The following is a 22,374-nucleotide window of genomic DNA, read 5'->3' as shown; positions in this document are numbered from 1 at the left end:
GATAAAGAGGGAGATGTGAAGTGTATACAGGAAGCCTGGTTTGGATTAGGGTCTGAGGGAAAGCCCAGGAGGAAATTAAGTTTAATCTGAGACCTATAGCTGGGTATGGTGGCATGTACCTGTAGTCCCAGATACTAGAGATGCTGAGATGGGAGGATTGCTTGAGAACAAGAGTTCGAGGCTGCAGCAAGCTGTGATCTTGCTCACTGTACTTCAGCCCAGATGACACAGCGAGACCCTGACACATAATTAAAAAAAAAAAAAAAAAAAGGCTGGTAATCCCAGCACTTTAGGAGGCCGAGGCAGGCAGAGACAGGCAGATTGCTTGAGCCCAGGACTTCAAGACCAGCCTGGGCAACATGGTGAAACTCTGTCTGTATAAAAAATTAAAAATTAGTTGGGCTTGGTGGCATATGCCTGAAGTCCCAGCTACTTGGGAGGCTGAGGTGGGAGGATTGCTTGAGCCTGGAAGGTCAAGGCTGCAGGGAGCCGTGATCACACCACTGCACTCCAGCCTGCAGGAAAAAAAGAAAAAAGAAAAAAAGAAATCTCAGACCTAAAGGATCACAATGAATCATTCATCTAACATTTAAGCAGTCAACCCTCTGTACCCACAGATTCTGAATCTGTGGATTCAACCGACCATGAATCGAAAATATATTTTTAAAAATTGTCTGTATTAAACATGTACAGACTTTTTTTTTGGGTCATTATTCTCTTTTTTTTTTTTTTTTTTTTGAGACGGAGTCTCGCTCTGTCGCCCAGGCTGGAGTGCAGTGGCGCAATCTCGGCTCACTGCAAGCTCCGCTTCCCGGGTTCACGCCATTCTCCTGCCTCAGCCTCTCTGAGTAGCTGGGACTACAGGCGCCTGCCACCACACCCGGCTAATTGTTTGTATTTTTAGTAGAGACGGGGTTTCACCGTGGTCTCGATCTCCTGACCTCGGGATCCACCCGCCTCGGCCAAAGTGCTGGGATTACAAGCGTGAGCCACAGGGCCCGGCTGATTGGGTCATTATTCTCTAAAAAATAGAGCAACTCTTTGCATACAATTTACATTGTATTAGGTATTATAAGTAATCTAGAGATGATTTAAAGTATATAGGAGGATGAGCATAGGTTATATGCAAATACTAAGCCATTTTATATCAGGGATATCCACACATTTTGATATCCATGAAAAGTCCTGAAATCATTCCCCCATGGATACTGAGGGACACTGTAACTGTACAGTGCTTGTCCTGTAACAGATAACACACTAAGGGCTTTACATATTTAACTCATTTAATTCTCACAACAGCCCTGGGAGGTATGTTGTACTATAATTATCCACACTTTAGAGAGGAGGGCTGAGCACAGACAGTTTGAAAAACTGGCCCGAGGTCACACAGTTTATATGTGGCAGAGTCGGGATTCAAACCCAGGAAGCCTGGCTTGAGTCCATACTCTATTTTATTTATTTATTTATTTTTATTTTAAACTCTAATCCCATGGCATATTATGGCATCCATACTCTAAATGGGAAATTAGGTAAAGGGGACGGTGGAGTATACTGCTGAGGGCGGTGGAGCCAGTAAGGCAGGACAAGGCAGATAATTTATCCTGGGAACTATGGGCCATTCTTGTGGTTTTAATTAGGAAATGGTCATGATGAGGTTGCAATAGAGTCAGAGAGAGGGAGACACACAGTGAGGAGGCTGTAAACATGGTCAGGGCAGAGACTTGTGCAGCTTGGACTAGGGTGGTAGTGATAAAGAAGAGGGCCGGGTGCAGTGACTCACACCTGTAATCCCAGCACTTTGGGAGGCCGAGGCGGATGGATCACGAGGTAAGGAGTTCAAGACCAGCCTGGCTAAGATGGTGAAACCCCATCTCTACTAAAGATACAAAAAAATTAGCCGGGCATGGTGGCGGGTGCCTGTAGTCCCAGCTACTTGGGAGGCTGAAGCAGAGAATTGCTTGAACTCAGGAGGTGGAGGTTGCAGTGAACCAAGATCGCGGCACTGCACTCCAGCCTGGGCAACAGAGCAAAACTTCATCTTTTTTTTTTTTTTTTTTTTTTTCAGTTCAAACTCATTTCCCTTTTATTAAAGTCCAAGTTACCATTACATGGCTTGGTACTCAATAAAGGAAAACTTGTTCAAATAAGGTAATATGTTATCATCAGTATTTCCAGGTAACTGTTCACACTCAAGTAGCAATGTCAATAAATCCTTGGGGAAGCCCATCCATGGGGTTTACACTTTGTCAAGGCCCAGTTCCTCCGGAGTGGAGATTCCCAGTTCATTTAAAGTTGGTCTAAGTTCCTGGATGACATAGGGGTAGATTTCCTTATGAGGTCCTGCTTTGTCCTTAACAGTCTCTAGGATACGAACTGTACTAGCAAAATCATTTAACTGTCTGCATGCCCGCAAAGCAGCATCAATGATTTTGGGCTCTGGAACCATATCATAGGTAACAAGTGTGTTTATCCCTTTACGCAATTCCCAGGCATCTATATCTGGCTTGTTGAAGTATGTTACCCAGCGAGCATCAAACTCCTCATCTGTCTCCTGTGACCCATGGGAATAGCAGCGAACTGACTGGATAGCTGCGGCGGGGCCGGGGGTCCGGGCGGAGTGCAGGTGGCCTCGAGGGCCGGCCCAGGTGGTTGCGGCCACAGCGCAGCGGCGGAGAGCGGCGCCCAGCATGACGGCGATGGCGGCGCGCAGGCTGAAGACAGAGAGCAAAACTTCATCTTAAAAAGAAAAGAAAGAAAGAAAGAAAGAAAAGATGGGGTTGGGTTAGAGAAAAAAACTGGACATAGGACCTATGGGACTGGCTCATGGATGGGATGTGGGGACGAGCGGAGCGTCAGGTTTTAGGACCGAACATGTGAATTGGACACACAGGAGGAAGAGAAGAAGCAGGTTGGTGAGTTCAGCCTTTGACTTGTTGGGTTGGAGCTGACTTTGGGACAGCCAGCGAGGATGTGAAGTGGGTAGTGGGAGCCACCTGGGGTCGAGGATGGAGTCTAGGCAGGGGGCCCCCTCAGCAAAAAGATGGTCCTGTGGAGAGGGAGGAGCCAGGCCCTCGAGCAGTCTTCCTCAGAACCTCCCAGGGTGTGGTTAGAAATGTAGGTCCCATGCTTCACCTGTACCCATGGCAGCCACCTCCCTGGGTGGGGCCCGGGCCTCGCCTCCTTATAGGTTCTCCAGGTGACAATGAGTTGGAAGGATTTGGGCGCAGCTCGGTGAAGAGCAACTCCCAAGACCTGAGAAGATGAGCAAGGGCTGCCAGAGACGTGGAGTCGCCCCAACTCACAGGCTGCCTCCAAATGCTGTGGATCTGCCACTCCCCTAGTGAGCCAGGGGAGCTCAGCTCCCTGACCTGACTGGCCTGTTGGCTTCCCGCCCTTCCCTTCCACTCCACATTCCCACAGGTTACTCTTATCACCTCTTTCACCTGTCTGCTCATTCTGGCAGGCCCTCAGGATAAGGTCTAGTCCGTGGACCTTATCACACACAAGGTCACTCATCATCTGCTCCTGACCAGCTCTCCAGTTTTCTTGCTCATTTTTTCCTCCCTGCTTCCTCCATCCCCTTCCCCCATGCAACACTCTGCTTTTCCTGAGCCTTCCATGTGGCCTTTGCACGAGTTGTTCCTTGTGCTGAGAATGTCCATCTCCCCACCCTGATCCCATCCATTCTTCCTGACCCTGCTCAGAATCTGCCTCTCGTAAAATCTCCCTCAATATGCTCCCCTCTGGCCTGGCACAGTGGCTTATGCCTGTAATCCCAGCACTTTGGGAGGCTGAGGCGGGTGGATCACTTGAGGTCAGGAGTTCAAGACCAGCCTGACCAACATGGTGAAACCCCATCTCTAATAAAAATACAAAAATTAGCCGGGCGTGGTGACAGGTACCTGTAATCACAGTTGCTCTGGGGAGGCTGAGGCAAGAGAATCGCTTGAACCCGGGAGGTGGAGGTTGCAGTGAGCTGAGATCTTACCATTGCACTCCAACCTGGGTGACAGAGCGAGACTCCATCTCAAAAAAAAAAAACAAAAAAAAACCCAAAAAAACAAGGCTCCCCTCTCTTCCTTAAGCCACAGCATTATACTATATCTCACCAGCAGGCTCCACCAGCCTCTGGACATAAGGAGGGACATGCAGGTCATCTCCAAACAAATATGGACACTTCTTGGGAGTGCAAGCTCCTGTCTCAACTCTGCATCTACCTTACCAGGAGCACAGTGCCTGGCACAGAGAAGATGCTCACAGGGCCTCATGTAGCTGGAAGGGACCCTCTAAGGCAGAAATTAGCATGACAAAGATCCAGACCATCTTCAAGGATTTTAGACTGCTGAGCACAGGAACACATTACCAAGGAGAATTTGCTGGTCTATGCTGATTACCCTCATAAAACTGGTAGAGTGACAGGACCACGTTCTAGGAAGTCACAAGCCTATCTCTGTATGTGGCCTGCAGTTTGGGCTTGTGGCCATCACCATCAGGTCCAGTCCTATCTGACTATACCCAGTCTAAAGATGTCACATGGTCACATATGGAAGTCAGAAGCTTGGTCCAATCTCCCAGCATCTCACTTTGTTAAGGCCTCCACTTCTTTCCCCCTCTGAGATATGAGTAGGCTGACAGAAAGCCCCTTTCTTCAACACAAGGAGGTTGGCTTTTGGAGGAAACAGGAGTCTGTCCCACCCTTACGTGTCTGACTTGGCTTCTCTGTCCTCCTTTGCTTTGCTCTGCTGGCTTGTATATTTTTTGAGCTTTGTTCCTACAGTTAGATAATCTTGAGCCTCTGAAGGTCCTTAGGATTCCACCAATCCACTGTTTTCCAAATTTGTCCCAGCCTTACAGATTCAGGGACTCCAGGGGCCTGGCGATCTGCATCCTTAGCAAGCCCCTTAAGGGATTCACTCATCTAACCCCACCCACTCTTTTTTTTTTTTTTTTTTTGAGCCAGAGTCTCTCTCTGTCACCCAGGCTCACTGCAAGCTCCGCCTCCCGGGTTCATGCCATTCTCCTGCCTCAGCCTCCGGAGTAGCTGGGACTATAGGCGCCTGCCACCAGGCCTGGCTAATTTTTTTTTTTTTTTTTTTTTTTGAGACGGAGTCTCGCTCTGTCGCCCAGGCTGAAGTGCATTGGCGCAATCTCGGCTCACTGCAAGCTCCGCCTCCCGGGTTCACGCCATTCTCCTGCCTCAGCCTCCCGAGTAGCTGGGACTACAGGCACCCGCCACCATGCCCGGCTGATTTTTTTTTTTTGTATTTTTAGTAGAGACGGGGTTTCACCGTGGTCTCGATCTCCTGACCTTGTGATCCGCCCGCCTCGGCCTCCCAAAGTGCTGGGATTACAAGCGTGAGCCACCGCAGGCCTGGCTAATTTTTTTGTATTTTTAGTAGAGACGGGGTTTCACCATGTTAGACAGGATGGTCTTGATCTCCTGACCTGGTGATCCAGCCGTCTCGGTCTCCCAGAATGCTGGGATTACAGGCGCGAGCCAGCGTGCCCAGCCTTTTTTGTTTTTTGAGACAGAGTCTCACTCTATTGCCCAGGCTGGAGTGCAATGGTGTGATCTCGGCCCACTGCAACCTCTGCCTCTCAGGTTCAAGTGATTCTCCTGCCTCAGGCTCCCCAGTGGCTAGGAGTACAGGTACGAACTACCACACCCGGCTAATGTTTGTATTTTTAGTAGAGACAGGGTTTCACCATGTTGGCCAGGCTAGTCTTGAACTCCTGACCTTGTGATCCACCACCTTGGCCTCCCAAAGTGCTGGGATTACAGGCATGAGCCACCACACCCAGCCCCCCCCTTTTTTTTTTTTTTTTTTTTTTTTTTTGAGACAGAGTCTTCCTCTGTCACCCAGGTTGGAGTGCAGTGGCATGGCTCACTGCAACCTCCACCTCCTGGGTTCAAGTGAGTCTCTTGCTTCAGCCTCCTGAGTAGCTGGGATTACAGGCACCTGCTACCATGCCCAGGTAATTTTTTTTTTTGTATTTTTAGTAGAGATGGGTTTTACCATGTTAGCCAGGCTGGTCTCCAACTCCTGACCTCAAGTGATCCGCCCGCCTGAACCTCCCAAAGTGTTGGGGTTATAAGCATGAGCCACCACACCCGGCCTTGTATATTTTTCGAGCTTTATTCCTACAATTGGATAATCTAAAATTTTTTTTTTTTTGACATGGAGTCTTGCTCTGTCACTCAGGCTGGGGTGCAGTGGCACGATCTCGGCTCACTGCAACCTCCACCTCCCAGGTTCAAGTGATTTTCTCCTGCCTGTCTCCTGAGTAGCTGGGATTACAGACATGCGCCACCACCCCCCGCTAATTTTTGTATTTTTAGTAGAGTGGAGGGTTCACCATGTTGACCAGGATGGTCTTGAACTCCTGACCTCATGATCCACCCGCCTCAGCCTCCCAAAGTACTGGGATTACAGGCGTGAGCCACTGCACCTGGCCCAGTTGGATAATCTTGAGCCTCTAAAGGTCCTTAAGAATCCACCAATCCAGTGTTTCCCAGACTCAGGATCTCCAGGGGCCTGGTGATCTGCATCCTTAAAAGCTTCTTAAGGGATTCACTCATCCAACCCCACCCTGCTCATTTTACAGGCTAGCTCATGGATGGCAGAAAGCCCTCCACTGGGAGCAAGCCGATCCGAGCGCCAGCCTAGGCTCTCATTAACCTGCCAAATCATCTCATCTCTCTGAGCCTCATTCTTCCCATCTGTTTAACGGGAACAACCACTGTCATCCTGCCTAATTTGCAGAGTCCTTGGGATGGTTAGAATAACAGGGGTGGGGGGTGGGAGGCAGGCTCAGCGGGAGATTTGCACAAGGTCATTTACCTCTTCATCTGCTTGTTTTGTGCCAGGAGAGAGGATTCTGCTGGGAACAACTTGTTGGGAAAGATGACATTCTAGTAAACAATGAAACCAGTAAATGAACCACATAATCACGATAAAGGCGTTTTCGAGAGTCAGGGCAAAGGTGTGTGTTGGGGGAGGGAGGGTCTGTCCAGGAGGGGTCACTCTGGCAGGGCACTGGTGGTCGGGGAGCTGTCCCAGGAGGTCCTGGAGAGCTGTCACAAGCCCAGCAGTGGAAGAGCCTGGAGGCCCTCTCGAGCCCAGCCAGAGCGCTCCCAGGGCCCTCGGAGCCGCCGCGGGCGCGGGTCTTTGTCTCCCACATTCTCTCTGCTGCCTCTCCCGACCCCCAGCGCTGTTTCGTCTCTGACCCCGAATAACTTGTTGGTTTCCCCCCGGGCTTTGTTTCCTGGGGGTCACCGCCTGGGGGACGCCGGGCAACCGCCCCGGCCCTCGTGGGTCCTGCATCTGACACCCCCTCCGGCCCCCGCCCCCTACCCGCTCGGAGATAGGGGTCAAAGGCAGCCCGCGTCACGTGGTCGCCGAGCAGCACCGAATCGGCCGGGAGGGCCGAGGGAGAATCCGGGTGGAAGTCGAGAAATCCAGCCCCGATAGCAACGCTCGGTCCCGCCCCGGCCCCCGCCCCGGGGCGCTCACCGCACGCCCGCCGACCGCCCCGGCCTCCGGAGCTCGTCTCTGGCCAGCACCCACGCGGCATCACGGGATCGAACCCCGCTCCCAGCGGCCGCGATTCGGGGAGGTAGGCGCTGGGCCGAGGAGGTAAGGGGAGACGGGCTTGGGGGCTCTCGGCGCACGGGTACGCCCCTCTGGGCTAAGGGGCGAGGCAGCGCGCCCCAACCTCCAGTCTCCAGGGTGACCCCTCCCCCCCGCGGGACGAGGGTGAGGCTGCGAGCTGCCCCGGCGCAGCGCCGGGCCGGGACTGGGGGCTGGGCACCGGGAGGGAGCGGGAGGGGGAGGAGAGCGGGCGGGAGGAGGCGGCGGCGGCGGCGGCGTGGAGCGCGGGTGGGAGCGGCGGGAGGCGGCCGCGAAGGGGTTAACCCTGGCCCGGGCCGGAGCCCGGAGGCGCATGCACGGCCCGGGGGACCCAGGCGTCCCGCTCCTCGCCGGGAGCGCCCCTTCCCCCGAGTGGCGCCCCAGCCGTGGCAGGTAAGAGGCCGGGAGGGCCCGGGCCTGCCAGTCCCCTGTCGCCCAGCCGGTGGGGCCCGAGCCCGGCGTGCAGGCCGCGCGGGGCCCCCAGCGGCCGCCGGCGCAAGTTTGGTGCGGGCGGGCGCCGGGCGGGCGGGTGGAGTCTGCCGGGCCCCGCGCGCGGGGGTGGGAGGACAAAGGGTAGGGGGCCGCGCGGGGCCGGGGGCAGGCTGGGGTGCGGGCGAGGGCAGCGCGGCAGCTGTAGGTCACGGATAATGTCACTCACGAGGAATGCCCCCTCCCCCTCCCCTGCTCCCGAACAGGGGAAACTTTTGTCTAGCGAGGGAGGGGGTTAGAGGCCGGGTCCTGGCTTCGCGAAGGCTGAGGCAGCCGGACCGGTTTTCTGCGGGCTCTGAGCGGCCTGCTCTCTAACTCCCCTTCTCCCTCAGGGTCTCAGGAGCAAGAAGTTCTCCCTTTGCACGCAGCTCTTTAACGCCCTGGGACAGGGGTGAGGAGGGGGCGCCGGTGGGACGGGTGGGCTCTAGGACCGGCCGGGAATCCGGGGACTGGCCACTTGGCTTTTTGCAGATTCGAGCAGCCCGCTGTGCCCTGCGAGGCTAAGGGAATACAGAGCCCCACCCCCTGAACGATCCATTGTCGCCCTCCCCACCCAGGAGAGCTTTCAGAATGGCCTGCGGGCAGTTTTGCCTCCAGGTCTCTTCAGAGCGACCTGGCTGTTTGTCAGTTTCCAGCGGTGTGACCTTGAGTGGGTTCCCTACATTCCCCTAGCCTCAGTTTCTTCACTTGTAAAATGGGGAGAATAGTATTTGCTAGAATAAGGATGAGAGGAGTGTGTGGTATTTCAGTAAATGGTGGCATGCTTATATTCAACAAGTACATTTCACGTTTACTGTGTGTTAGGCGCTGGACGAATTCATTGCTTTACATACATTCTCTCATTTAATTCTCCCACATTACTATTAACCACATTTTACGGAGGGGCAAACTGAGGTGCAGGGTTGTAAAGGTCACACAGATAGAAAGTGGTGGAGCTTGGGTTTTACCTCCCTCTCTCAGCCTGTGTCTCAACCACAGATCTCTACAGTGTCTTGCTGTGACAGCTCACAGTTTACTTCTCCTTTTTTTTTTTTTTTTTTTTTTTTTTTTTTTTTTACAACTTTGGCCTTGTACAGTTTCATTTTCAGTTTAAATTATGGGGACATCTGTCCTCTTCCTCATTTTTCCCACCTGCAGGTAATGCTGTCTTCTGCCTGGTACTTGTTCCAAGTGAGGTCTTGTGCCCTGGCTCTTGTTAGCATGGGCAGCTGGAGCAGGAGGGATGTCAGTTGGAGACTGGGCCTGGAACTCCGTAATGGTCCAAGTGCTGTTGCTGGCTGCTGGGTCTATGGCAGTGCGGGTGGTGCAGGGAGAAGCCCGTCTCCCTGGCTCTGACTGGAGACAGCTGGTGGCTTTGTCAACAAGCCTCTCTCCCTACCACCCAGGGACAGCCGAATCTTTACTTTTCATTCAGACCAGGTTACTTTCAGATCAGCAGGGGGCAGAGGTAGGGCAAGGGTGTTCTTGTGTAACTTGGCCATGGCAGGGGTTCTCATTGCTAACTAATAGATGGGTCTGGATGCCCAAAGTCCTTGAGGATAGTAATAGTGTCAGGATTGCAGAACCCTAATGGAGAATGCATGTGTGTACAGGTCCCTGAGCCTAGCTAGCTCAGTATTGGGCACCCTGTAGGCCCTCAGTAAATATCCCACAAGTGAATGTGTGAAGTGGCTTAGACTTCTGCTGGCTTTCACACCCTGGGCTGGCCCAATCATTTGGTGGGGGGTGACATCTTATGAGTACTGATCAGGCTCTGATTGAGGTCCTTGAGTAATTACTTTAAAAATGGAAAACAAATTGCAATTTAATTAACAACATCTTAAATCTAGGGCTGAGAGAGAGTGTGGTGGGTGGGGGTAGATAATGAGAGAAGTTCTTGGGGAAGGAAAGTTTGTGCATTTCAGCCTGCTCCGAGGGGTGTTCCAGCACTGTGTCTGGGTTTTGCAGGGTTTGTAGGCTTTTTGAGGGCCGTGGGAATAGGGGGCCCTCCTGGGCTGATAGTTCAGCTTGTAGGAATAAATGTGGAAATTCCGTTGCTTTGCTGGACATTGAGGGGTCTCAGAAAAGCAGGGCATTGAATGGAGGAGTTGGAAGGCTGACTCGTCATATGGTCAGACTGTCCTTGTCATTGTGGTCAGAGCAAAAGGAAAGGCCTCTGGGGGAATCAACAAGTAAAGGGAGGGCCCCAGCAAGCAGCAGAACATGGATAGTGAGCCTCCTGTCACAAGGAGGTATGCGAGGAACAGTTTTGTAATCACAAGTTGAGGATGTGGTCAAGAATTTAAGATCATAGGCTGGGGGTTGGCATCTGACAAACTCACAAATGGGCTCTGGTCTAGGCAGCCCAGAGCTCTCTCTGCCCTGGGCTTTGGACCTGCTTGGCCGTGCTTTGGCCGCCCTTCCATGCTTTGGGACCAAAGCCAGGCCTGCAAGTCTCTAGAGGCTGGGCCGACTTCTACTGGCCTGGAATTTGGATTTGAGTATAGCTTGAAATATCTGGACTGTTTGGAGGACTTGGACATTCTTTACTTGAAATGGAACATTAGGGTAATTTGTGAAATGTGTATGGAAAATGTCTGTGGCTGAGGGTGACAGGGGACATGAAATGGGGTGCAGTCCTGCTGGATTCAGGAGAGGCTGTTCTGATGGGGGACAGAAGACAAGGATTCAGATGATGGCTATGGGGCAGGATCTGATCAGTTATAGATGGGTTTTGGAAGGTCAGCGGAAGGAAACGCTTTCTGCTTATTAATGTCAGCAAGGCTTCCTGGAGGAGGAAGTGTTTTCGAGGGTGCAGACTGCGGGAAATGGGACAATAGGAGACAAGATTAGGTCATGGGGAGCCTGCAATGCCCTGCTCAGGAGTTTGGATTTTATTCTGTAGCCTATAGAGAGGACAGAGGGTTGTAAGTAGCTCATTGACTTGATGCCTGTTCCTGTGCCTTGTGTCAGGCACCATGCCAGGCTCTTTACAGACACCCCATTGAAATCTCACAATACTCTGCAAAGTAGCTGCTGCTGCTGGTCGCCTATCCCTGCCCCATTTTCAGATGGGGAAATAGAGGCTCAGAGGGGTGGAGTCACTTATAGAGCTGGAATTTGAACCCAGGCCTGAACTATTTCTGCTTTACTGTGTTGCTTCTCAGGGGTCTTTTGACCAAAGATGGTAGCAAGACTGGCAGGGTTAAGACCAGGCCAGAGATTGCGCTCATCATGGTCCTGCAGAAAGCTGACCACAGGCTGACTCAGGCGGTGGACTGAGAGGGAAGGGGGGAAGCTGCAGGACTTTGTAGCTGTCTTGGCATTTGGGATCGTCACAGGTGGTCTTAAGGTTTGGGGAATAACCCTTAAGGGGCAATATTACTGCTTTCAAATCCTTGAAAGGCCCTCTACAGGTAGGGGGCATAGTCTTGTCCTTCAGGGTTCCTGAGGATGGAGAAAGCAACAGGGGTGACAGCTCCAAGGAAGCTAGTCCGGAAGTAAGCTGCCCAGAAAGAAGGCGAGAACAGCATGGCTGAAGGTATGCAAAGAGCCTGGAGAGCTGCAGAGGCGGCAAGAGGATGCATCAGCAGGGGCAGGCCTGGGTGGCCACTCTCAGTTCCCTTTTCACCCAAGAATCTCAGCATTTGGATGGTGCCCGGCCCACTTCCACCCCCTGTTTTCTCATAGCTTTGGAGCTGCCCTTCCTGCACATCCTGGGGAGTTCCATATGGCCTGGCCTGCAGAGCTCCACTGGGAGAGTCCTTGCCCTTTGGAATACACTCAGTCCAGCTGACTGTCAAGGGGCCCTTTGGGGATGTCTGGAGCAGTGGCCAGAGCTGGGCTAAGGACTGTGCTTTCACAGAGGATTTGAACCCTCTGCTTCCATTTCTCATCTGTGAAATGGGGTCAGTCTCTTTTTCCTCACCTGTGAAGAAATAAGGCTAAATCATGAATCAGGCTGAATCAGTAGGGCTTAGGGCAAAAGGGCTGGTGAGTTTGTGGATTTGAAAGTGAAGATGCGGGGGTTGTGCCCCTCCTTCCCTGCAGTGGAGGTTAAAGGAGGCCCTCTTGGTTTCTGGGGGTCACCAGCAAAGTTGCTTTCTCTGTCTGTGGGGCTCTTACAAAGCTCTGCCTGGCAGCTTTTGTCTTGGAGGTGTGGAGCTCAGTGGAAGAGGTGGATGTTTGGGGGGCAGCGGTCCTGGACCCTGTGGCCTCAGGGCTAAAGCCAATTTGCCATCAAAATCCTTATCTAGATGGAGGGGAGTTTGTGCTAAGTTGCCTCCTGGCCCTTTTTATTTCTAGTCACCTTATTTCTTGAATACAGATTGGATTAATCTAATTTTAAAATGTGCATGACGAATGAGCATTTGTTTATTTGAGGGCAATGTATGGGAAGTGCCTGCTGTGTGACTGCAGGGCCCCCTCTCCCACTCCCCCTCAACCCTCAAGCAGAACTGGCCTCTTTCCCTCTCCCTGGCTGTGCTCCTGACCCCTCCTGCCTCTACAAATCTGCTCATGGTGAAAATGCTGCACTCCAGTCACTTCCCCTTGCTCACCCCAAAATCCTCCCTACCAGTACCCAGCTCCAGGGTCACCTCTTCCATGCAGCCATCCCTAATTCTCCAGAGCTGGCATTGCCTGCTCCCTCCTTTACATGTGTAGAACCTGTTACCTGGACCTCTCATGGGCCCTTCAGCTCCTAGCTTTGAACTCTAGCTTCCTAAAGACAAGTCTCATCTCCTCTAGGCTCTGTGCTCTGGAGGCAGGGGCTGCACATGACCGATTTCCAATGGGGGTGGGCAGTGTTGTAGAGTGGAATCAAAAGTCCTGGGCTCAAATCACCATTCTGCCGCTATTAGTTGCGTGATCTAGGGTAAATTACCTAAATTTCCCTGGACATCAGTTTCCTCAACTTCACAATGGGGATAATAATAGTTCTGTTTTGTTAGGGAGGTTAAGGAAATCAGTGCTTTGACATAATAAGTGTGCAGTAAGTAGAAGCTATTCAAAGATAACAGTTGTTATGATTATTGTTTGTAGCTAGAGGGGATCTGTCCTTTTAGAGATGAGAGAAAGAATCCCTGGAATTTGAGTTTCTGCGTAATGGCCCGAGATGGCATGTGCAGATGAGGAAACTGAGGCCTGGAGAGATAGAGCAATTTGCATGGCATGTGGGAACATCTGGTCTCATCTAGGAAGCTGGACAGGATTTCTTTTCTTCGTTATGCCTCTGTTTTTCCTCTTCCTTCCTGTCATCAAGCCTAAGGTGCTCAAGTTCCATGGGCTCAATCTCCTCCCTGGTAACCATGTTGAAGGATGTCTAAAGATTACACCAGATAAATTGGGCTGGCGGCCCTGTGGCTATCCTCGTAACCAGGGACGCGTACCCCAGACTGCATGGGCTGGAGCTTTTTGAGGCCTCCCACCCAGTCTCACTTTGCCTGGGAAGGGGGAGAGGATGGTGGCAGAGACAGGTGACATGGGCTTGGTCTTGGGGCAAGTGACTAGAAGATCCAGACAGAGCAAAGGTTGAGAGCCAGGCTCTGGAGCCAGGTGGCCTGCGTTCAGGTCCCTGCTGGGCTGCTTCCTATGTGTGAGACTTTGGGCAAGCTGTTTAGCTCTTCCTCTGTACAAAGGGGATGATAATTGTCCCCATCTGACAGGATTTAGAAAGATAACACACCGTGAGCCCAATCTATGTGAGTTATCATTATTATTGTAGTTGATATTATTGACTAAGGAGCTCATTTAATCCTCACAACAGCAATGAGAGATAGGCACTATTATTATTCCCTTTTAGCAGATGTAGCAACCAAGGCTTAGAGAGGTAGGTGGCCAGCCTGGAGAAGTTTAGTCCCAGGGGATTACAGTCAGGGCCCACTGCTTTCTGAGGGGTTGCTCTGGCCAGAGGAGGTAGACTTGTTGTGTGAGGTGCTGGAAGGCAAATCCAATGGGTGGATGGGCCAGGAGAGGCTGACTTCAACTCAGTGTAATGAGGAGACTTAAAAAAAAAAAAAAATTAGAGCAAGCCAAGATGGAAGGGATTGTGTCTGCAGGGAGCGAGCTCCCTGTTTCTGGAGGTGGGAGCAGAATCCTGGAGCTCATGTGATTAAGATGTGGTGGGGATTCTGGCCTCATTCAGACCTGAGGTCTGGCTCCACGAGGGAGGGCTTGGATTTTTATCATCCCAGGCTGTCCAAGGGATTGGCCTGTCTGGGCAGGTCCCAGGGTGGCATTAGGTGGAGGTTTGCTATAGTCATCACTGCACAGCAGCCACCTCTGGTTTACACCACCAGCCTTGCAAGTATGACCTGCCCAGGCAGAGGCCAGATGAGGAGAAATGAGTGTTGTCATAGCAGAGCCTTTACTCATGCTGCATCCTCTGCCTGCATTCATTCCCTCCCCCTCTCCTTATGCCTGGGCAACTCCTGCTAATGCTTCTATGAGTGTAAGCACCATCTATTCATGGAAGCTCTCCCTGATCCACCTGCAGGCTAAGTCAGTGGTTCTGAAAGTTGGGTTCTGGATCAGTAGCATCAGCATTACCTGGGAACTTGTTAGAAGTACAAATTATCGCCGGGCGCGGTGGCTCACGCTTGTAATCCCAGCACTTTGGGAGGCCGAGGCGGGCGGATCACAAGGCCAGGAGATCGAGACCACGGTGAAACCCCGTCTCTACTAAAAAATACAAAAAATTAGCCGGGCGTGGTGGCGGGCTCCTGTAGTCCCAGCTACTCGGAGAGGCTGAGGCAGGAGAATGGCGTGAACCCGGGACGCGGAGCTTGCAGTGAGCCGAGATTGCGCCACTGCACTCCAGCCTGGGCGAAAGAGCAAGACTCCGTCTCAAAAAAAAAAAAAAAAAAAAAAAGAAGTACAAATTATCTAGCTCTATACTGGACCTGCTGCTGAATTAGATACCCTGGAGGGTGGGATTCAGCAATCTGTTTTAAGAACCTTCCTGCTGATTCTAATGCATGCTGATTTTTTTTTTTTTTTTGAGGCAGAGTTTTGTTCTTGCTGCCCAGGCTGGAGTGCAATGGTGCGATCTCGGCTCACTGCAACCTCTGCCTCCCAGGTTCAAGTGATTCTCCCGTCTCAGCCTCCCAAGTAGCTGGGATTACAGGTGCCTGCCACCATGCCCAGCTAATTTTTGTATTTTTAGTAGAGACAGGGTTCCACCATGTTGGCCAGGCTGATTTCGAACTCCTGACCTCAGGTGGTCTGCCCACCTCGGCCTCCCAAAGTGCCAGGATTACAGGCATGAGCTACTGTGCCTGGCCACATGCTGAATTTTAAGAAATACTAGGATATATCATTAAAAAAAAAAACTGATGCCTATTTCCTTGGGCTCTCTTGTTTTCAGCATATTCAGTCACCCAGCAGATGTGGGGGACCCAGAGTAAAGCCCAGGTTCTCACCACCCTGTCTTCAAGGAGCCCCCATCTTGTAACAGCTCCCTATCCCCCAGGAAACAATCTCGTGACACAATGATGGGATACAACAGAACCCCAGCATGATTATAGGAGCCAGTGCTGGGGCAACATGAGGAAGGCAGGATTGGGGAGCTAGAAGCGCAGGGGAGATTTTGTGGGTGGCAAGCATGGGTGCCAGGGACATGGCAGCTCTCTTCTGGGGCTGGGGCCAGGGCAGGGGTTGGGCAGAGAGCATGGGCTCTGCCTTGAAGAATAGTGTGCTTAGGGCCGGGCGTGGGCAACAGAGGAAGACCCTGTCTCTAAAATAAATAAATAGGCTGGTCATGGTGGCTCATGCCTGTAATCCCAGCACTTTGGGAGGCCGAAACGGGTGGATCACCTGAGGTCAGGAGTTTGAGACCAGCCTGGCCAACATGGTGAAACCCCATCTCTACTAAAATACAAAAATTAGCTGGGCATGGTGATGGGTGCCTGTAATCCCAGCTACTTGGGAAGCTGAGGCAGGAGAATCGCTTGAAACCAGGTGGTGGAGGTTGCAGTGAGCCGTGATTGTGCCACTGCACTCCAGCCTGGGCAACAGAGCAAGACTCCATCTCAAAAAAAAAAAAGTATAGTGTGCTTAGGTGTGTATATACACACGTGTGTGTGGTGTGGGGGCACACATGTGCGATTACAACGGCCATATGTAGTCTGAGAGGGCTGAGTGGCCTTAACTTCTATCAATCCAGTGGTTTTAAGCATCTCAATAATTTTTTTCCTTTTGTTTTGAGACAGGGTCTCACTCTGTCACTGAGGCTGGAATGCAGTGGTGCGATCTTGGCTCACTGCAACCTCTGCCTCCCAGGTTCAAAGGATCCTCCCACTTTAGCCTCCTGAGTAGCTGGGACTATAGGTGTGCACCACCATGCTCAGCTATTTATTTGTGTGTATTTTTTGTAGAGATGGGGCTTTACCATGTTGTGCAGGCTGGAATCCAACTGAGCTCAAGCGACCCTCCCACCTTGGCCTCCCAAAGTGTTGGGATTACAGGCATGAGCCACCGTACCCGGTCAGCATCTCAATAATTTCTTTCTTTCTTTCTTTTATTTATTTTTTTTGAGACAGAGTCTCACTCTGTTGCCCAGGCTGGAATGCAATGGTGTGATCTTGGCTCACTACAACCTCCGCCTCTCAGGTTCAAGCGATTCTCCTGCCTCAGCCTCCCGAGTAGCTGAGATTACAGATGTGTGCCACCACACGTGGCTAATTTTCGTATTTTTAGTAGAGACGGAGTTTCACCATGTTGGCCAGGCTGGTCTCGATCTCCCGACCTCAAGTGATCTACCTGCCTTGGCCTCCCAAAGTGCTGGGATTACAGGCGTGAGCTACCGCGCCTGGCCTCAATAATTTTTTTTTTTTGAGACGGAGTCTTGCTCTGTCACCCAGTCTAGAGTGCAGTGGCATGATCTCAGCTCACTGCAACCTCTGCCTACTGGGTTCAAGTGATTCTTCTGTCTCAGCCTCCCGAGTAGCTGGGACTACAGGCACACGCCACCACGCCCAGCTAATTTTTGTATTTTTACTAGAGACAGCATTTTGCCATATTGGCCAGGCTGGTCTTGAACTCCTGACCTCATGATCCACTCGCCTCGGCCTCCCAAAGTGTTGGGATTACAGGCGTGAGCCACTGTACCCGGCCTAATAATTTTATTTTTTTTGTTTTTTATTTTTTGTGTGTTGGAGTTTCACTTTTGTTGCCCAGGCTAGCGTGCAATGGTGCAATCTGGGCTCATTGCAACCTCTGCCTCCCGGGTTCAAGCAATTCTCCTGTCTCAGCCTCCTGAGTAGCTGGGATTACAGGCGCCTGCCACCACGCCTGGCTAATTTTTTTTTTTTTTTTGAGACGGAGTCTTGCTGTGTCTCCCAGGCTGGAGTGCAGTGGCGCGATCTCGGCTCCCTGCAAGCTCCGCCTCCCAGGTTCACGCCATTCTCCTGCCTCAGCCTCCCGAGTAGCTGGGACTACAGGCACCCGCCACCGCGCCCGGCTAATTTTTTGTATTTTTTTAGTAGAGACGGGGTTTCACCGTGTTAGCCGGGATGGTTTCAATCTCCTGACCTCGTGATCCACCCGCCTCGGCCTCCCAAAGTGCTGGGATTACAGGCTTGAGCCACTGCGCCCGGCCCTAATTTTTGTATTTTTAGTAGAGACAGGGTTTCATCACATTGGTCAGGCTGGTCTCGAACTCCCGACCTCAAGTGATCTGCCTGCCTCGGCCTCCCAAAGTGCTGGGATTACAGGCATGAGCCACCACGCCCGGCCTTAATAATTTTAATGATGATGATCATAATTGCTGCTCACATTTATTGACAGCTTATAAATGCTTGCTGGGCACTTCCATGTCACCTTATCAGAAGTAATCCCCAGGACAATCCTATAGGTAGGCACTATCATCACTATTATTGTCCCCACTTAATAGATGAAAATACTGAGGCCACACAGCTATAAGAGGATAGATCTAAGAATTCTATGGAGAGATATAGAGTGCTTAAAGGCATGATCTCATTGGAAGGAGAGCAGTAGGGGATTGTCATGGAGTGTTTGTATCGCAGGCACAACTTACGGCGATTTTCTAAAGATGTCCCCAAATATATATTTTGTCAAATGAGTGAATTAGGCTTTGGAGGAAGGTGGATGGGATTGTGTTGGGGTGGTTAGGGCTCCAGCCTCCAAGCTGGGGCTTCCACTGCAGACATTGTTGTTCTCCTGTTTTGTGGATGGGCTATCTGAGGCCCAGAGATTCAGTTGTGAGTTCGAGGTTCCACTGCTAGGGCAAAAGAACAAATCAGAGAGATAAAAGTGGATCTCTAACTGGGCATGGTGGCACGTGCCAGAAATCCCAGCTACTCGGGAGGCTGAGGTAGGAGGGTTGCTTAAGCCCAGGAGTTCAAGAGCAGCCTGGACAACATAGTGAGACCCTGTCTCAAACAATAAAAAAGGTAGATCTCCTTTGGTTCTAACAAGAGGGGATGTGAGATTCAAGATCACAGCCCACTGTCCACTCTGCTGTCTTTTCCTGCCTCAGTGTCCCCAAGCTGCTGCCCAGGAGCCCAAGGGTGGGCAGTCTTTCTCTGACAGAGGAACCCCTTCACTTCACATTTAGGGGATTGAGGCCTAGTGGAGCAGGGACTCACCCACGGCCACACGGGGTCAGAATTACTGTTGAGGCCAGAACCCAGAATTGTCTCAGTTCCAACCAGGAAGGGATTTGTTTCCCAAAACCTGTCCCTACCCCACCCCTTCTTTGGCAGGCTGAGTAGCCGTCGCCCTCAGGGTGGCCCAGAGCAGTGCTGGGGGTAGAGATGAAGGTGCCTTATGAAGAGGCTGCCAAGAAGGGGTGGGGCAACTTCCAAGAGGAAGAGCACCAAGAAGCCCAAACCCCAGACGGAAACCAAATGTATTTTCTGGGCCCTGAGAGGATATTTGGAACAATGGAGGTGGGATGAGGGAAGTTAAAAAGGGCTTCTTAATATCCTTAGAAAAAAAAAATACAGGCTTTAAGTTTGACTTTTGTTTCTCTGAAGGATGTTTGTGTAACTTTCTGAAGGCAGGATCCCAGCACTCTGTGAAGCTTGTCAGATGCTGTTGTGTTTTTTTGAAATTTTTATATTTTTTTGAGACAGAGTCTCGCTCTGTCACCCAGGCTGGAGTGCAGTGGCGCGATCTTGGCTCACTGCAGCCTCCATCTCCCGGGTTCAAGCGATTCTCCTGCCTCGGCCTCCCGTGTGCCACCCACACCCAGCTAAATTTTTTTTGTATTTTTAGTAGAGACGGGGTTTCACCATGTTGACCAGGCTGGTCTCGAACTCCTGACCTCAGGTGATCTGCCCACTTTGGCCTCCCAAAGTGCTGGGATTACAGGCATGAGCCACCACGCCCAGCCATTAGGTGCTGTTTTTATAGATTCAGGGCTTTGAAGCTGGGAAGGACTCGATCAAGTAGTCTTCTCACTTTATAGTTGGTGAAATGGAGGCTGAAAGGTTGGGGGCCTGCTTGAGGTCACACAGTGAGGCAGCCGAGGTCTTGGATCTTCCTATGTATTGCAAGAGGCTGTCCATCTTGACTTACCACCTCCTGGGACCTGGCTGGCATGGGGGCTGGGCAGTCGCTGATGAGGGGTTCCCTTCAAAATGCTCATTGCTGCTGGGGATAGGGTAGGGCCAGGTCTGGTTTTGGGCGAGATGAGCCCACTGGTGGGGAGAAGGCTGAGATGGTGCACCTGGTAATGCCACCCCCATCCAGATGCCAGGCCCAGCTGTGCACCGTCTGCCCAGCAGCTGGGAGCTGTGAGTCACACCCAGTGGATACAGAGGCGCAGGCCATTGTGTGCCATGATTCATTCTGTTCTCCCAGCCCCAAAGGGATGACGAGGCCCTGAGCACCGATCCATGCCCACGCCTGCCTGTGGATGAAAGCTGATATGACGAGGCCCAGGGGACCTGAGGGAGTCAGCTCCCTCTGCTACCTCCTGTCTCTTGAGTATCCTGTGATCGTGACCTGTCCATTTCCACCAGTGCAGGGGTCCGTGAGCCCCCAAAGGTGCAGTGTGTTGTAGGCATTTCTGTGCTTTCTTTTTCTGAAGAGTTTATTGGTTTCATCAGATCATCAGAAGGCTGGGTGTCCCTGTGGAGTGCTGACGGGGGGCCGTGTGCACTGCGGGCTTGAGAAATGGTGGCAGCGTGGTACAAGTAGAAAGTAGCCTGGTAGCAGTGTAGCATCCTGGGTCAGAGTGTGGTCTTGGAGACGGGCTGTTGGCTTCTGAGCTGGCTTCTCCACTTAGGAGCTGTGTGACATTGGGTAAGTTACTTTGTGCTTCCTCTGTAAAATGGCAATAACAGTATTTATCTCATGGTGTTATAGTTAGACTTTTAGGTAAGTTAATGTTTGTAAAGGACTTATCTCGTGCTTGGTACAAAGTAATCATTTGGTAAAAGTTTGCTGTTGGTAGTTCTAGCTCTGCTATGAATTTGCTGAGTGATCTTGTAAGTGCCTGATCCTGGGGTCTTAGTCTCCACCCCTGGCTCCGCACTCTGTGTTGGGCTTTCTAGGAGCTGCAGGACCAGCTTAGAGAGCAGGAGTGGGCAGGGGGGGTGGGGGAAACCCTTTCTGCATTCTGGGACTCCCTAGCCCAGGCCATCCCTGGCTTTGTCCTGAGGCAGGGTTATGTAACCAGCCGGGTCTGGCCAGGCAGGGCACGATTCTCAACCTCCTTTTGTCCCTCCATTTTCTCTTCCTCTCCCTTCCCACCACGGGGCTGTTGTTAGCTGACCTGTTCCTCAAGCTCCAGGGATGAAATCGGACCCTTGCTATTCTGCCACCAATTGATTTAGTTTAGTCTGGAGGTTTGCTGGGCTGGCGGCCCCTCCTCCCACTACCTGGGGACAGCGCTAAACTGATGCCTCTATGCCTGCTTCATGCCTCCTTTTAGGGAGGAAACGCAGGAGTCTAGATGGCTTGGGCTCTTGGTCCAGCCTGCCAGATTGTAGGGACAGGATGTTCCTGCCCATGGCCTCTGCAGTTCTACAGGTACACCCCACTCCCTACCCAGGATTCCTTCCCCAGAAGAGCCTTCTCCATCCTTGCAGCCCAGCACCAATGCCTTCTCTTCTAGGAAGCCTTCCCAGGTACCTCAGCTGCAGGGAAGTTGGCCTCTACTGAGCTCCACAGCGTGTTCTCTGTCCCTTTTAAGAAAACAGAGGTCACAAACTGGCAGGCTGCATTTGCCCTATGGGCAGATTTTGTTTGGCCCATGCCAGATATTGAGCTGGTTGCCAACCAGACGTTTTACATAAAAACTCAGACTTCTGGCTTTATTTCAAAAATTGGAAGATAGGAAAACCTTGAGCCTACATTCTCCAGGGGTCATTGCTGGAGGTGAGGCATGTACACTTCACCCCATCCCCAGCCAGCCATTTCATACGCATACATGATCTTTCTGGTCACTGGAGGCATCTGAGTTTGCAACCCTGTCCTTAAGCCATGAACCACTTTCTCTCCTATATTGTTCCTTTGTGGGCTCTTCTAAGGCAGCGGGTGTAGGGGCTGTGGGCTGAATCACCTTTGTGTCCCTTGAAGCATGGAAGCATCGGAGCATCATGCTTAGGCTTAGGACGGTGTCCCCAGTAGGAGCGTAACAAGTGCTTCCTGTGTGAAAGCAGGTGTGGCCATGGTCTATCCCTCCAGCTGTGAAGGTTCCATTTGCTAGAGGCCTCTGGGTCAGCCTGCTCTGTGACCCTCGAACCCTCCCCCAAGATAAGCTCTGCCTGCTTAGCCACTGACCCAGGCGGCTTCTTAAGCTGCAGATAACAGTCCCTGAAAGGGCAGGCCCCACCCTGCAGTGTAACCAAGGAGAGGAGCATCCACCTGCAGCTGTCACCGGGTCTCACTCTCATGGTGGGCTTGGAGGAGTTTAGGGAGGGAAGGACTGTGCTCAGCAGCCTTCAGAGGGTATCAGGTCCAGACCTCTGTGTGCTGAGGCCATTGGGGTGAAGAGGGGGTGTGGACCAGTTCAGATGTTTACTGGCCTGGGCTTCTTCTCCATTAGGCCTCTCTGTGCTTTCTCCTCCTAGAGTATGTTACTTTATCCGACAGCTCCCTTGTCCAACTGTCTGTCCAGCCAAGGTTTATTTAACTCTTTCAATTGAAATCTTTTTTTTGTTTTTTTTTTTTTTTTTTTTGAGAAGGAGTCTCGCTCTTTCACCCAGGCTAGAGTGCAGTGGCGCGATCTCGGCTCACTGCAGGCTCTGTCCCCCGGGGTTCGCGCCATTCTCCTGCCTCAGCCTCCCGCGTAGCTGGGACTACA

At 51.8% G+C, this 22,374-nt stretch overlaps 2 protein-coding genes across 14 annotated transcripts in view; one reads left to right on the top strand and one right to left on the bottom strand.

Annotated features, from left to right (window-relative positions):
- Positions 1 to 2,065: 2,065 nt before the first annotated feature.
- Positions 2,066 to 7,652, bottom strand: LOC129486158 (cytochrome c oxidase subunit 5A, mitochondrial-like). The gene is made up of 3 exons (XM_063643175.1): positions 7,515 to 7,652; positions 6,843 to 6,913; positions 2,066 to 2,736 (listed from the first exon to the last, which is right to left on the bottom strand). Exon 3 carries the CDS (start codon positions 2,687 to 2,689, stop codon positions 2,237 to 2,239), a length of 453 nt encoding a protein of 150 aa, XP_063499245.1. The 5' UTR covers positions 2,690 to 2,736; positions 6,843 to 6,913; positions 7,515 to 7,652; the 3' UTR covers positions 2,066 to 2,236.
- The window catches only part of NDST1 (N-deacetylase and N-sulfotransferase 1), a 73,473-nt gene continuing 58,476 nt past the window's right edge, over positions 7,378 to 22,374 (top strand). For 2 of the 13 annotated variants that reach the window (XM_055285614.2, XM_063643167.1), the window contains exon 1: positions 7,502 to 7,637. Coding sequence is in view for 1 of the 13 variants with exons in the window: in XM_055285621.2 (XP_055141596.1) it covers positions 11,631 to 11,640 (10 nt within the window). In the remaining 12 variants the exon portion in view is untranslated. Of the gene's footprint in view, positions 7,638 to 7,869; positions 8,025 to 11,615; positions 11,641 to 22,374 lie in introns of those variants that run through there. The other 11 variants (XM_055285615.2, XM_063643169.1, XM_055285618.2 and 8 more) reach the window with 11 other exon arrangements.

Source organism: Symphalangus syndactylus, chromosome 7, assembly GCF_028878055.3.
Source record: "Symphalangus syndactylus isolate Jambi chromosome 7, NHGRI_mSymSyn1-v2.1_pri, whole genome shotgun sequence".
Classification (NCBI taxonomy): domain Eukaryota; kingdom Metazoa; phylum Chordata; class Mammalia; order Primates; family Hylobatidae; genus Symphalangus; species Symphalangus syndactylus.
Note: the sequence above shows the minus strand (reverse complement) of the source record. Positions and strands in the feature narration are given on the sequence as shown.